The sequence below is a fragment of the Cyanistes caeruleus genome, chromosome 10 (assembly GCF_971803275.1).
Source record: "Cyanistes caeruleus chromosome 10, bCyaCae1.hap1.1, whole genome shotgun sequence".
Classification (NCBI taxonomy): Eukaryota; Metazoa; Chordata; class Aves; order Passeriformes; family Paridae; genus Cyanistes; species Cyanistes caeruleus.
Window position 1 is genome coordinate 20,941,436 of NC_141710.1, and position 15,342 is coordinate 20,956,777.

The 15,342-nt window shown below is 47.9% G+C and overlaps 1 protein-coding gene across 12 annotated transcripts in view; it reads left to right on the forward strand.

Annotated features, from left to right (window-relative positions):
* The window catches only part of TNIK (TRAF2 and NCK interacting kinase), a 151,804-nt gene that overhangs the window by 99,620 nt on the left and 36,842 nt on the right, over window positions 1–15,342 (forward strand). For 6 of the 12 annotated variants that reach the window (XM_086843739.1, XM_086843742.1, XM_086843743.1 and 3 more), the window contains 5 exons: window positions 3,609–3,784; window positions 5,345–5,411; window positions 6,230–6,434; window positions 14,324–14,434; window positions 14,901–14,987. In XM_086843739.1, coding sequence (XP_086699865.1) covers window positions 3,609–3,784; window positions 5,345–5,411; window positions 6,230–6,434; window positions 14,324–14,434; window positions 14,901–14,987 — 646 coding nt within the window. The remainder of the gene's footprint in view (window positions 1–3,608; window positions 3,785–5,344; window positions 5,412–6,229; window positions 6,435–14,323; window positions 14,435–14,900; window positions 14,988–15,342) is intronic. The other 6 variants (XM_086843740.1, XM_086843745.1, XM_086843746.1 and 3 more) reach the window with 1 other exon arrangement.

The window sequence follows — 15,342 nt, forward strand, 5'->3', positions numbered from 1 at the left end:
TTATCTTGAAGGCCCAGGAATGCAGAGATTTGTACTTAGTTTGGGCTTTATTTTAAAATTCTGCAGGAAAGGATACATCAGTGTTTTGGAAAAAAAAAAAAAAAGGAAAAAGGAAAGAAAGGGAGGCATGCCAATAAAAACCCACAGGAAAAATATTCCTGAAGCCCAGACAGATGTTGTTTTGTTACTGTATGTTCTGTATTGGTGGAAGTGGAGTCTTTAAAAACACTTGCCTTTGGTTTGTGCTGTTTTCCTGCCCCAGGTTCGGCAGTGGTTTAGTCAGGAAAGATGTGCCACATGTTAGAGAGACAGCACTGCCCTTGTTCCCAGATTGGCTGAGCTCACAGAGGGAAGCTTTGCCTTAATCCTTTAAATTTTGCTTAATATCTTACTGATTACACACCAATAAAAAGAGGAGGAGCCCATGGTATGTACTGACAACACCTGAGGCAACAGCAGCAGGTATTTTATTGCTGACAGAGGAGTGAGAGGGACATGGAGTCCTCTGCTTTGGCTGCATGGTGTTGGGCTTTTAGGACCAGCCCAAAAACTCACCCAGGCTTTGGCAGGAGGCACCTCTGTTTTGCCAGCCTGATTATCAGCTGTTCCAGTACCAAACCAGGAGGAGAGGGACCATTCCCAGCTGGCTCTGCAGAGGGTATCAGATATTCTTGCTCTCTTTGCACGACCTTTTGAGGATACCATTAGTCAGCTGAGAAAATAGTGTAGGTGCTTGTTTTCTGCCAGATCACCAGTCTGCTCCTTTGTTATCCTCACTCCTACAGCACAAAAAGGATTGTGAGACTTGAGAGTTTATTTTTCATACAAAAGTGCTGTTTATTCAGCAAAGACTCCCTCAGCCTCCAGGCAGAGGGGAGCTGATGAAAGCAGATTTTGAGCAGGATGTTTCCCCATGTCCTTAAGGTAAAAATGGAGCTGGGATGGAATTTGTATTTTAGTCCTGTGAATGCAGGATATGCTCAGTGCAAGGTGAGGTATTCCTGGGCACCTCCTTCCCACACACATCTGGCAGCTGCCCCAGGTTTGCACATCCTGTGGGTCTGCCTGGGGTCATTTGGTGTGCCCAGAGTTGTGTTCTGCCTGTGCCAGGGTGGCATCCTGGGTGCTTTGATGGAAGTGTCTCCTGGGGAGCCATAGCATAATAAAATTCCAGCTTCAAGAGGCAGCTTGGTGCTCACCTGGCCTCTGCTAGCCTTCTGTGAGCAAGCAGGCATCCCTCAACTCATCAGACATGTGTACCTCAAGTTGCTCAGACCTCTGTTCATCTTCCAAGCTGTTGTTGCAGTGGAAAGCTCCAAAGGATCCAGATGAAGCTCCACCAACTCCTTGAAAGCAAATTTTTACAGCATTTTCAATGTGGCACTGGGCAGATTTGCTGTCTTTGGCTCATTTCTCAGCTGGAGGTTTTTGGGCCTTGCCAGGATGAGTCCTGGAATTCTGCAAGCCTATCCCAGGAAGAGTGGAGGTGTTTGACCAGGCTTTTGAGGTGGCTCTCTGGCAGTCACTGGGCTGGTTTTCACAACCACAGGTCACAAGAGCAGAACAAAATGGAGAAAGGTTCAACTTGAGTTTGTCCTTGCTTTTGTGCACAGCAACACATAAATAAAAGTACACATAGGCAGACCATCTTTTTCCTTACATGTAAAAATGGTGAAGGGACTCCAGCCCCATTGGGGGCAAGTCTGGAAAGCCAAGAGAGAACACTGGCATGGGAGCCTGCCCTCAATTAACAATTGCAGAGAGGAAAATAATTTTGTTGCTTGCTAAATCCTCAAACTAGCTTTTAAAACAGTGCTGTGCTCCTATGAAATTAAAGTCTTTGGTGTATTGTTTTCTCTCCCAATTAAAGCCAGCCAGCAGTGAAGCTTTATTTTCCTCTTCCCCTGTTCTCAGGCAAAATGAACTCGAACTTTAGTGATTTTGTTCCCATAAACCTTCTCTAGCCCTGCATTGTAAAAGACATGAAACCTCTTTGTTAATGAGGTGATATTTGCACTGTGATACCACTTTTCATCCAAGCAGCTGCAAAGGCTTTGCAAACATTGATTTAAGCTTTACAAACCCCAGGAGCTGGAGGAACGTGTGTTTCAGGAAGGTGGGCTGACCTGGGCCTGGGGAGGGGATGAAAGGTGTGGTGGAGTCCTCCTGGATCAGAGCCAAGGAGAAAGCCCTGATCTTCAGCTCCAGTGGGGGCTGAACTGTGCCACTGGACAGGCTGGCTTGTTTGAGAGAGGAAGATTTTGGCAAATGCAGCAGCCTGAGCTGGAAAATGGGTGGGAAATTCCTTTCCATGGCTGCTCAGGCAGCAAAGGTGTCTTAGGGCATCACAGGGCACTGGGACCCCCATCCCATCACTTCCAGCAGGATAACTTTTCAACTACTTCACCTGTACTGTATTTGCACATGCTCTGGACCACACATCCAGGACTGGAGTCCCTCCAGCTTCACACCAGCAAGGGAGAATCATATTTTAGAAGGGTATTTTGTTTGAGCATCACATTGATTGTCCCTTCTGGGTACACTGAAGCACTGCATTTCTCAAGGCAAGGAGGGGAAGGCAGATTTGCTCATTAGCAAAGCTGGAGGGAAGATTTAATTGGATCCAGTGGCATATTTTATTTTTGCATCTCAATTTGTATGGATTAGCACTTAAAAGATAAATCACTTTTAGTCTGACAGCTTAAAAGTAAAATCCCTGAAAGCTTATTGTTTTACTTCTAATGCAATTCTGTAGTATCTGTTGGCTTCTGACATTAATTTATATTCATTTTCTTATTTGCTAAAGCAACATAGACTACAGTAGCCTGTCAACATCTTCCTTTTTTGTAAATCCCTGTTCTCTTGAGTTTATAATGTGGTGAAATTAGTTAAAGGAAAACTTTGGCTATGCAGCACTTGAGAGACTAAGACAAATTTGTATATTAAAGATTTGGCTGAAACTGTTTTAGCTGAGATTGAATTGTGGGCAGGGAGGCTGTGAGGAGGGCAGGGCTCTGGTCCCATCTCTAACAAAAGAGAATGTCCCCCCACCTCTTGGGTCAGAGAGTCTGGGGTTTGGTTGTCCCCCAGCCCTGGTGGGTTTTGATGCTGCTGAGAGGGCAGGGAAGGGCTGCAGCCAGCAGCATCACCCAAAGGTTGCCTGAGCTCTACCAAACCCTGCAATGCTGTGACTTAAATCTAAAATTTTTTTAAAAAACAAATATGAACCTAGCTTGTCCCACTCACCTTCACTAAGATTCATCTCTTGAAACTCTGCCCAGGGGGCTGTAAAATATGAGAAGCAATCCACTCAGGCATTGTGTTGATATCTGTGTGTGTTGTGTCTTGTTTCTGCCTGCAGTTTCACAGGTTCAGAGGGAAGGGAGCACAAACCCTCCCTTGCTTCTTCTTGGTTGCCATTGATGACATCTTGCTTTGGTGATTCCTTGGTCATACTGATGGTTCCCAGCTTTTTGGATAATGAGTGAGAACTGAGAAAAATATTCTCAAATACCAACAACTCTTTTTTCACTTTCTAACGTGAGAATTGGTATATTTACATACATTTACCTGTTACTTCTGTACCTTCCTTCCCTGTTCTTGACCAGGTCTAAAAAGTTTCAGTCCTTCATTGAGAGCTGCCTAGTGAAGAACCACAGCCAGAGACCAACCACGGAGCAGCTGATGAAGCATCCCTTCATCCGAGACCAGCCCAACGAAAGGCAGGTCCGCATCCAGCTCAAGGACCACATCGACAGGACTAAAAAGAAGCGAGGAGAGAAAGGTCAGTGGAGAAGAGACGAGGGTTTGTGGAGAAGCAGCAGCAGCACTCTGAGCAATCCTTGACCTCAGATATCCCTGTCTGGGCAACCCATGACCTCTGCCACGTGCTTGGAGATCGCTAGTGCAGACCAAGGCACATCCATGCAGGTGAAGCACGTGGATAAATGAGAGAGGATTGGGTTGCCCATGGTCTCACTCCCAATTCCCCTCTTTTAGATGGCTGAGTTTGTTTGCAGTCTCATTAAATTCAATATGTGACCCTCTGTGTGACCACACCTCGTGTGGTTTTTGGGGACAGATTGTTTTGTTTAGTTTGATGTTTAGTTTGAATGGCTGTTCATACAAAGCAGACAGGTGACTGTTACTAGAGTTAATCAGTGTTTTTAATTTATTTTTTTTTTCCTTAATGAAAAATTATGCCTTTTTTTTAGTCCAGGTGGTAATTTCCACATGGAACATCTAAGCTTTGATTCATTAAAGCGTGTGTATAAAATTTACGTTTGCATAGATCCGTGCTGGCGTGTGGGAGGGTGAAGCTGCTAAGCTGAATTTTCCCCAGCTCACGTATTTCATGCCAAGTGTGTTGATCTACGTGACATCCCTGCAGCACCAGCAATGAGCAGAGCTGTGCAAACGAGCATCCAGATAAGACCCTTGCCCCAAAGCAATTCCGCTGACTAGGAATAACCTATTAAACTGAATGTTTTCAGTGAACTCTCCAGGCCCTATCAAAGTCCTCTGCAAGAAAGATCAGATAGCAGAAGAAACTTGTTAAAGTATTCAGCTGCTTGTGAACTGAATTTTAATTTGAAAGCTCATTTGTAGAATCCAGCAAATTAATACGTTGCTATTTCTCTTCTTATTGGCAGCGGAATTAATTTTTCATGCGTACCTTCCAGCCCCTTGTAATAGATTTCACTACAATCAAAACAATAAAATGGGATCCCAGTGAAGTATTAAATGTGTTTAGTCTGGCAAATGAAGGTTGGACCCTAGAGATGGAGAGTAATTGGATAAATGCAAGCCTTTCTTTGACTGTAATTCCCTTCATCCGATAAAGATGATATCCCAACAGAAATTGCAGTATGTAACACAACATTGCAGTGAGCTTTTATGTAGATATCTTCATTGCCTGGAAATTACATGGATTTGCATAGGAAGAGCATATGTTTAGGGAAAGAGGAGCCGGTGCCTTCAGAGTCTGGGTTAAATCCCACTTTCCTGTGACTGTGGCTCCAGTAGCTGGTGGTACAACTTCTGTTGCAGAACCATCCTGAAGAAGGGGGTCACTCACTGTCATACGGGGATAAATTCTTACTTCGTGGATGCCCATCTTTACATCAAGGGGCTGTGGTTGTCAGGGCTGCTGCCCACTGTGCTGGTGCTTCCCTGGCCTTGTGGCCCACGTAAAACCACAAAATGCAGAGCAGTAATGCTGCTTATTCTTGGTCATGCGAGGTAAAGAGAATTGGCTGTTCTGCCTTCAGAGCTCTGGGGTTTTCAGCCACTGGAAAAACAAATGAATCCAGCAAAGGGCACTGATGAGCAATTCTGTTCCTAGATGAGACAGAGTACGAGTACAGTGGAAGTGAGGAGGAGGAGGAGGAAAATGACTCTGGAGAGCCGAGGTAAGAATCAGCATTTCATTTGTGCCCTTACATCCCTTTAGCTCTGTATAAAATCAGGTTGGATTATGGGCTTATATGAACTGGAAATGGAAAAAGGACAGTCTGAGCACTGAGTCCTGTTCCCTGGCAGAACAGAGGAGATTCTCACTGCCGGGTGGTGCGTGGGTATAAACTGATGCTCTGGATCACCCTAACCAAAAGCTGGGGAAGAAAACCCCATTGCCTGTGGGATCTGCAGCATGGCATCGTGCTGTCATGGGAGTGTGGATATTGAGATGTGGAAAAATGTGAGGTGAAATTAAAAACTCTTTAAAATGTGTCTCCTTACATCCAAGGGTAACTCCCTGTTTCCTTGCAATTTTTCACCATGAAACCTCCCAGGTGCTGCTGCAAGCACCATAGGGCTGGAACTTTCTTTGGTGACATTTTTCAGAGCTATTGTAATTAGTATCAGGTTATTCCATTATTTCACTGAGATAATGTAGTATTTTAATAGCTGGCAATGATTCATGCTAAATGTGCTTTGTGCACAGCTAAATATAGTGTGTGCCAGCCACTGCAGCACCAGAGGCTTTGGTTAGAAACTTAATGTAAAGGAAATCTTTCCTTTACAGTGAGTAAATGACTGGAGAGCCATGAGCAAAGCTCTGTCACCCTGCCCTGGCCCTTGCAGGCCCCCATCCCTCCATCCACTGCCCAAACTCTGTCGGGATGCTGTTGGGATGGAGGGGAGAGGAGCCAGGCTGGAAAATCGCACAGGGGTGAGAGGCTCAAGGCTGTAGGGAGGGGATCTTCTCTGATGCTTCTCCTGTGTGCAGCTCCATCCTGAACCTGCCCGGGGAGTCGACGCTGAGGCGGGATTTCCTGCGGCTGCAGCTGGCCAACAAGGAGCGCTCGGAGGCTCTGCGCCGGCAGCAGCTGGAGCAGCAGCAGCGCGAGAACGAGGAGCACAAGCGGCAGTTGTTGGCCGAGCGGCAGAAGCGCATCGAGGAGCAGAAGGAGCAGAGGAGAAGGCTGGAGGAGGTAACTGGCCAGGACTGAGCTGCTTTTGGATGGAGCAGCGGGGTTTCTGGTGACAGGTCCCAAGGGACTGTTCTCAACCTGGTCTAAGGTCACCTGCTGATCTCTCTAGTCAGTAACCCCAAACATTTTGTTACACTGGTCAAGCCCCCCTGCTCATCCTTTTGGCATAGCCACCTCCAGCCACTCTCCCCACCATAGCAAGTGTTGCCAACTTTTGTGAAGGTAATAGAACTGGTTTGCTATAAATACACCCTTGGGATATCAAACGTAAAGGGGTCCCTGGAAGTACTGAGCAGATTTAACCCATGATTGGGTTGACAGCTGTATTCAGTCGAGGTGGGCAATCCAGCATCTGTCAAGTTCATTATCGTTATTTGCTCCTGTGGACTGTTACAGTTGAGAAGAAGCTGAAAAGCTCCATTTGCCCTATCCCTGGTTCTATGTGCCATTTGTGTCCCATTTAATCCCTAATTTCAATTTCAGTCCTTACAGTCCCTGCCAATTACAATTTCTCTTGCAGGGGGAGGGGCAGATGCCTGCCTGACTTGTGCAATGATCCATATGTGCCCTGAAGGATAAGATTTCATTACCCTTGTCTTAACATACCAGCCACAAATGCAATCGGTCATAAAATTATCCACCCCATTTAAAATCCAGCTGCAGGATTTGACCGTGTGACTTTGGGTGTCCCTGAGCTGCTCAGCCTGGCCACATGCTCTGGAGGAACTGCTCGCTTTTGCTTTAGCTCCTGGTTCTTGTATTCAAAAAGTTCACAAAAAATAAAGGGGCTTTTCCCCATCTCTTAGGCTTTCTTGATGGGGTTTTGCAAAAAGACACCCATTGCCTTGCCCTGAACTTAGCCCAGGTGACTCATTAAAGTGTTCATACATTGAGGGTCATTAAATTAGCTTTCTGAAGAGGTCACCAATATGTCTGATAAAAGGATTTGAAGTAAATGGACTATTAAGAGCATCCACTCCATTAATTTGCATGAGCAAGAGGTCTATTATGCTGGTCACCAATCTCTCCCTGTACTGGGTAATGCCTCAGGCCAGGGGCACAGACAGGAAGGAATTTCAAGCAGCTGATGATGGTATGGCCTCTCTTCGAGGTGGTCCTCTGAGTCCCTCCAGGCAAAAATCAACACAGGCAAATCCCAGGCAAAGCATTTTTTCAGTCTGGTAAATATGTAGGTCTGTGTTCAATACTTTATGGGTCAGGCTTTGCTAGACCCCTGCACCCAACCCAAGGATGGCAAGCTGCTTTGGGAGAGGGCAAGGTCTGCACATAGATGCAGCCCAAAATCCCCTGCCCCAGTGGATGTTTGTGAGGACTGTTGGGAGGAAGCCTGGTTCTGCCTTTGCCCCAAGCTGCTTGCTGCAAGCAGTACAGGAGCAGAACAACAGCAGAATAAAAGTAGACACCAGATTAGCTGCAATCCTGTAATGAATACAATGCTTGCTGCTGTATTAATATGTTCTCTTCACATAGAGGAAAAATTGTTCTCTCTTTGCTGCTTCCCAGGCAGGTTTTGAATGGAGGACTAATCCTTTTGCTAAGCTGGAGAGCTCTGCCTTGAGCTACAGAGTTTCTGCCTTGCTGGGCCAGGCTGTGCTAGGCTGTGCTCAGTCCCCTGGGCTCTGACAGTTCCCTTCTGTTGTGTCCCCAAGTCATTAAAAGTTAATGCCATCATAACCAGGATTAAAACCCAATGCCTTTTCTAGTGGCTCTGAACAGCCCCATTGGGCTCTTCACCCACTGCCTTCTTCCCAGCTGCCTTACAGCTTCTGGACCTCAGTTGAAAGGGAGATACACTGGAGCAAAACAGGCCAAGAGGAGTTTGTAATCTCCTGCCATGTAAGAGGAGTAGGGAAAAACAGGAGTAGTTGAAGAGCATCCTCTGCCCTCTTTGATGTGATCAGTCCCATGGGCTCAGCCAGGATCAGGGCAGATGCTGGGGCCAGCTGGCAGCTGTGCTAGCCCCAGCATCTTCTCAAGTGCCCATTTCCTCAGGTCCATCTGGCCAGGTTTAGCTTCACCTGCATCCAGCCACAGAGTAAAATGAGCTCTGTTCTCTATTAGACACCGTTTGTGTGGTGAGCAAGGAACAGCTGAGTTGCTATGGTGAGGATTTAAGCAGGAGTCCTTGAAAGGGGTACAGACCTTCTATTGCAAATGTGGTGGGTTGTGGCAGTGGTGAGGACAGATGCTTCCCAGCGTGGCTGGCTGTGGCTTTGCCAGCTGCAAGGTGCCCTGAGTCTGCAAAACCAGAAAATATGTAAATGCAGAATTAGCAAATAGAGTTTCATCGCTGCTGCAGGGATATAGTTTGGTCTTTGCCTTTCCCAAATATTTTGGGTCAGATAGAGGTAGCCAACACGAGCTGTCACACCTGTGCTGAGTTTAATGTGGCTGCTCTGAGGCTCCCAGCACACTGCATGGATGTGGAGTGCTGCTCCAACACTTGTTTCCATCCCAGCAGCACCCAAAGGCTCCAGCAGCAGCCAGGCTGCTGCTTTGGGCCTCTCTGCTTTTTCCTACACCAGCTTCACACTAACTTTTGCTCATGACTCTTGGCCAGGGATTTATTTTGGTTAATGGGAGCAGGGTTTCTTCTATGCTGCTTTATAGTCTGACTAAGATGGGGTGTGCCTCCAGCAGACAGCACTGGTACCAGCAGATCTCTGGGGGAAGAGACCAGTGGAAGACTCAGATTACTGTTTTCAAAATAAATTTGACCTTTAATACACAGTAGAGCAGCTGGGATAAATAAACCCTTGGAGTTGGTGGCTTTTGGGTCTCCTAAGTCAGCCTGTTCAAGCTGCCAAGCATATTACTGTGTTTACAGAAAGAGCTCCTGCTCATCATAAGATGTAATGGAGGTGTCCAGGCTGAGGGAGTGAGTTGGCATTTGGGCCCAAGTGCAGCTCCAAAAGGACTGACAGAGAAGGGGATGCCAAGCTCAGAAATGCCTGGACTTAATTTGTGCTGGAGATGCACAGCAAGAGCTGAAGAAAAGCCTTAGTGGGATAACTGGGCCCATTCCTCTGTCAGTGCAGACCTTCAGGAGGTTGGTTTGACGGTTTTCCAGTGCTGTCTTTAAATACTGGCAGGGGTAGAGCTCCTACCCTTTCTCATGTCTCATCTAACAGAGCTGAGAATGAAGGAATCTCATCTTTTCTGTCACCTTGGTCTTCCTAAGTGGGGATTTCTGAACATCTCACAGAGTGCCTGCCGTGTTAGGGCTTTTTGGGGGAAATCCACCATCTCCTGATGTTGCTCCAACAATAATATCAAATGCATATAGAAAAAAATCAAGTGGGGAAGTCTTCTGGTAGTCTCTTTATGGCCTTGGTGCCCTCGAGACCTGCTGCCCTCCTTTGCGTGTCTCCTTGCATCTGTTGGACACTTGGGCCTCCTTTTACAGGAGCTGACCAATTTCCTTCTCTGAGGCTGAATCTTCTTCCACACAGCCAAAGAGATTCAGATTTGCAGCTGGTTTTAATTGCAGTGGAAGTAAAAATGCCCAAGCTAGCTTTGAAACCAGGACTTTCATGGGAACAGAGTTGCAGCTTTGTTTTCCCTTGTGCAGAAAGTTGGTCTCATGAATTCAAAATGTGCACCAGAACTAACCCTCAAATTAGAGAATTAAATATCAATAGATCCAACAGCACTGCAGAAAATGTTTGTGTCATGCAGAAGGGTGAATAGGCTTGAATATATTTTAATTTTTCCCTATATATACATATATTAGATATATATAGTTCCCTAATCAGCCTTCCATTTGTTGCTGGCACAAAACGAGCCTTGATGCACTGGTTTAACCACCAAAACTCCAGCTGAGCTGTAGGAATAACACATCCTGGGGTCAGGAGCCTTAGGAATCCTGCAGGACAAATCTCTGTGCAGACCCCTTGGCAGCAGTGGGCAGATGGAGTTACAAAGGGCTTTATTTAACCTCATTTTTTTGCCATATTGTGATTTTTTTTTTTCCTTTCTAGGTATAAAATGAAGGTCAGATCATTACAGGGACTGTACAAGGCAAATCTGAGCATCTTGCTGTTTTCATTTGAGCTTTCAGTTAGTGCATTTAAAGAGCTGGATATTCAAGGGGTAAAAAATTGCTGAAGCTCCCGTAAATGTTAACCAGCAGACTAGAAATTCTTATAAAGTAATGCCAAAAAAAATCCAGCAATTAATGATAGGTAAATTTAGGTTAACTAAAATGGTGATTTGTTATTTTCTTCTGCATGTGCAGGTGTCCTGTAGCTTGTAGGAACCTTGTCATTAAGATGACAGCACCCTTACAGTTGTGTGGTGCATGGGGATGCTGCAGTGGTCCCAGCAGCATTCCTGCACCCATTTCCAAGGAGAGCTGTGTTACAGGCATGAGCTAAACCTCATGTCTCTCTCATTTTCCTTTGGTCAGCAAGCATGTAGGGCTCATAGTTTCTGAAGCATGAGATTTTTCCTGCATGGGCCATGCCTTCATGGTGATCCCAAGTAAAAACTCTGCAGTGGTTCAGAGCAAATCAGATCCCTGTTTGCCATGGTGGGAAGTTCTGACCCAGTTTCTCTTCCAGTGGGAAACACCTCTCCATGCTCCAGTGCTTGGAGTGTCAGGAAAGATGATGTTCCAGCCACAGTCACTCTTTCCCTGGTGGCTCAGATAAATGAGCCTGTCACAACAACTCAACCACCTAGAATATTTGTTTTCATTTGTCACTTGGAATTCCCCTTCCACTTCTTTCCCGGCTCATGCTGGTGTTTGGGAGCAGCAAGCCAGGGTTTCCAGGAGCTTCTTCTTGCAAGTGTCAGTGCCTCTTGGAGCTCACGGCGTTCAAGGGGCGGCTGCAGCTCTCTCATTGCTCGTAGCTCAGGATGTGTCTGATCTAGCAAAGTGAGCTTGCTCTTTGAAGTCCTTGTTTCATGCCAGGCCTCCAAGGGCGTTCCCACCAGAGGTTTTGCCTTCGTGTGTCTTCTCTCATCAATATTTAAAACCTGTCATATCTGGTGCAGCGCAAATAAGATCCCGTTCTGGCTTACAAGCAGCTACATATAGCTTTACCTGCAGAGTTATATAAATGCAGTCCTAATTAATTGGTGCTCTTGCCTTGCATGAATAATGGATCTGGATAGTGTAAATACAGTAGTTTCAGGCTTGGAGAAATGTGGGAAGTGTGCTCTTGCAGTGGGAGGGGGAGGGCAGAAAAAACAGAGAAAAGGAGGCAAGGGAAGAGAGATCTTTGAATCTTTCCTTTTTTCAGTTTCTACATGCACTTGTTTTCAGCTGCATCTCCCTGATCCAAATCCCTCCTTCAAAAATGGTCCCCATCATCCTAGTGCTGGGGAGACTGGGGCATTGCTGGAGGCTTTGCCCATTGCAGTGCCAGGTCCTTGCCAGATGTTTGCCAGCTGCTGCAGCAGGGCCAGGGTAGGCAGCTGATTCAGCCCTGCTCTGCTGGGTGCAGTGTTCAGCTGAAGGTGCTGGTAATGCTACCATGACAAGTGACCTGCTTATAATGTGACCTGACAAATGTGCTGTGGAGCTGGAGGGAAGTGCTGTGCTCCTGGCCTCTAGAAGTGTGTGTGTTGGATCCTGCTCAGAGCCTCAGCCCCAAGAGCCTGGCTGCAGCAGGGTGCAGGGGGCCTTTAAGTATCCATCAGGCCTGGCTTTGAAGGAAGGGTGTACCTGTGGGCCTCGGTTCTCATTTCTGGAGTTAAATAGGCTTTTAGAAGGCTGGTGGTGAGATGCTGCCTTGAAGGAAAGGGGCCAGAAGTGAGGCAAGCTCACTGGGGGCATAGGCTACCCAGGAAGGATGGTGTGCTACTCCCTCCTTGGGAAAATTGCTTTTGCATCCTTCTTTGGAAGGATTTGGATTTGTTCGCCCACTAGATTGGAAATGAAGACCATTTTGGTGATTTTTATTTAAGAAATAGCTGTGGAATTCAGGGCCTTGCCTCCTGCCAGCCAAGCCCAGCCTACACAATCATTATGTGCTTTATTCAGCAGCGTGATAGTTTAACTAAAAAAGCTAGCCATTAAAACCCCCCCAAAACCAGTTTGACACACCAGTGTGACTGGAAGCTCAGAGTTACATTTATTCAACACATTAGTCTGAAGATCTGTGCTTCAGAGGTCATGGGAGCAGTGACCATCACCTAAGGAGGTCAGGGAGCACTGGCAAAGCCAAGAAATCCTGTATATCACCAGGAGGCTGCAGAGTGGCCATGTCCTGGTGGTGAGCCCTCTGCAATTCCCAGTGCAGGGCTCCAAAAGCGACAGCCAGGCCCAGATTCCCCTGTTTCCAGTGAGGACAGGCACACACAGAGTAGCACATGCATCCCCTGCGTGCGTGGGCAGCGCGAGTGACTGTGCCTGGCGTGGGACACACCCGTGTCTGGTGCTGGCAGGTTATTTCAGGCTGGATGCAACTTCTCCTTCCCTGAGGCGAGTGGAACAGCTCTGATAAATGTGGCTATAGGTGGCACTAAAGCTGTGCTGCAGCTCAGGGAAGTCATTGGAGTCCATGTGGATGTTATCTGTGAGGTGAGGGGGCAGCAGGAGGACAGGCAGCGGCTCCTGATGGAAATGTTGGGGTCTTTAAATGTTTGTTCCAATGTGTGTAGATAGATCTATCTTCAGGATATCTATCTGCAAACATATCCATAGATGTGTATCTCCACAAAAACACAAATATACAGAATGTGGAGGAAAATACAGTATCTTTATAGGTATCTACAGATTTTAAATCTGTCTGTACAGTGCAGGTTCCTGTAGAGCAGCAGTTTCACAGAGGCATCTCGGTCTCTGGAATGCTCAGCCAGCTCTTTCAGCTGCGTGCTCCAGCCCTCCCCAGGATTTAGTGAATGCATGGCGTTGCCAGCTTCTCCCCTGACAGCGTTCCTGCTGCAGTCTGCTCAGCCACCGTGTGTCGGCAGCGGGAGAGGAAAAAAAAAAAGGAGAAAAAAGGGCCAGGCTTCTGCTTCAGCAAGCGCCTTCCCGTTGGCATGTGGCTGCAGCCAGGAGATGATGGAGATGATGGAGTCAGGGCAGGCAGCTCCAGTGGCCAATTCCAGCATTTGAGTGCCCTCTGCTGATGCTGGATGTGGTGCTGCAGTGAGGGCAGCACTTGGCTGCCAGCCCCTGCTCCCAGGATGGTTTGGGCAGCTGGAGGAGTTAGGCTGGGTTAAAAGCAGGCGTGTGGGGGCTGCAGGTGTGCCCAGGGTGACTCACAGCAGACTGTAGGTTATCAGCACCCCAGTGCTCCCCAGATTGCTGTCAGCAAAGGTGCTACAGGGTGGAGCAGACAGGGATGACCTGAGAATAGCAAGGGAAATCCTATCCTGCTTATTTGGTGCCTCAGAAAGGAAAAACCCTTCGATTCTGAGTCTTCCTTGTTGGTTTCTGGTCTCAGCAAACATAAAGAGGGATGCATTTCCCTCTCAGTAGGCAGTAAGTCCTCTGGTTCTCTCCCTCATCCTCATGGGTGGGTTTGGGGCTGAGATGTGTGTTACCTGTAGGTGATGGGCTCATGTAGCTCCCAGGTGTCCAACCCCCTGGTTGGCCATGCTGGAACGTGGGGACCATGCACTTCCCCCATGGCTTCATCTGCAGGTGGGAGAAGATACAGTCTGGTCCTGTCTAGGAGGATGCTGTGGGCTCTCCACAGCTGGTGCCAAGCACCAGAGTGAGTGAGGATGGAGTGGGATCAAGGAGTCCCTCTACCACCCAAATGGACCAGCCTGCTGGCAAGGCAGCTCCTTGGATGGGTGGGAGCGTTCTGGGTCTGTGGGCAAGAGAGCACCCCAAAAATTCTGAGAAAAAGGATTTGGAGATCCCAGGGAGTGAAATGGTGATGCTGACCTGTACCTCCTGCCCCCCACAGCAACAGAGGCGGGAGAAGGAGCTGCGGAAGCAGCAGGAGCGGGAGCAGCGCCGGCACTACGAGGAGCAGATGCGGCGGGAGGAGGAACGGCGGCGTGCAGAGCACGAGCAGGTAACGGCGTGGGAGTGAGGCCATCGCCTTCAGCACGGATTCCTCTGCCTCTAATCAGAGATTTTCTTGTAAACACTCATTTTTTTACCACTTGAGAGCAAATTGCTTAATTGTTAACACTGTGTGTGTCGCTTTCACTGCTGTTGTTTATTTCTGTGTGGATCCACTTGCTGGCCCGCAGATGTGAAGGCACTTGATGCAGGTTTTCCACTCCCGCTTGTTGTTTGGGTCAGATTTTTTGTTATTCTTGGGTAATGTTTGCTATTTCCCAGTGGTTTCCATTCTTGTTAGAATGGTGGACACCTTGGGCTGCTCGGGCAGGGATGGAGGGCACCCGGGCTGATGGATCAGATCACTTGGGTGGGGCAGATGCGGGTGCCCACCTCATTCTCCTTCCTCTCCAGAAATACTAGCTCTTTCACCTTCTCTCTCTTTTTCCTTTGATCCTTGCTGCCCATGCCTCCAGGAGTACATCAGGCGACAGTTAGAGGAGGAGCAGAGACAGTTAGAGATCCTGCAGCAGCAGTTGTTGCAGGAGCAAGCGCTACTTCTGGTAAATGGGAGGCCACGGCCACGCTTGCCGCTTTCTGCCCGTGTCGCGTCCGCATGCGCCCGCGTGCACCCGTGTCCCCCCAGTGCCTCCTGACGTGCCCAGACATGGGGGACACCGCTGTCACCACCCTACCTGGAGCCTCCTGTCCCCTCCGTGGCTGCAGCATGCCTGGATCCCCTGTTCTGCTCGAGGCTGGGTCCCCTCATGGTGCACGGCTCTCGTTGCGTCCCCTCTGCAGCATTGGTGTGTGTGTGTGTGCCCTCGTGAGAGGAGCAGCCCTGGCTGCTGCTGTGAAGTTTTGGAGGTTGTTTGCAGCATGTTGGAGTGTGTTGGAGCTCCTGTGTGCCTGCATCCA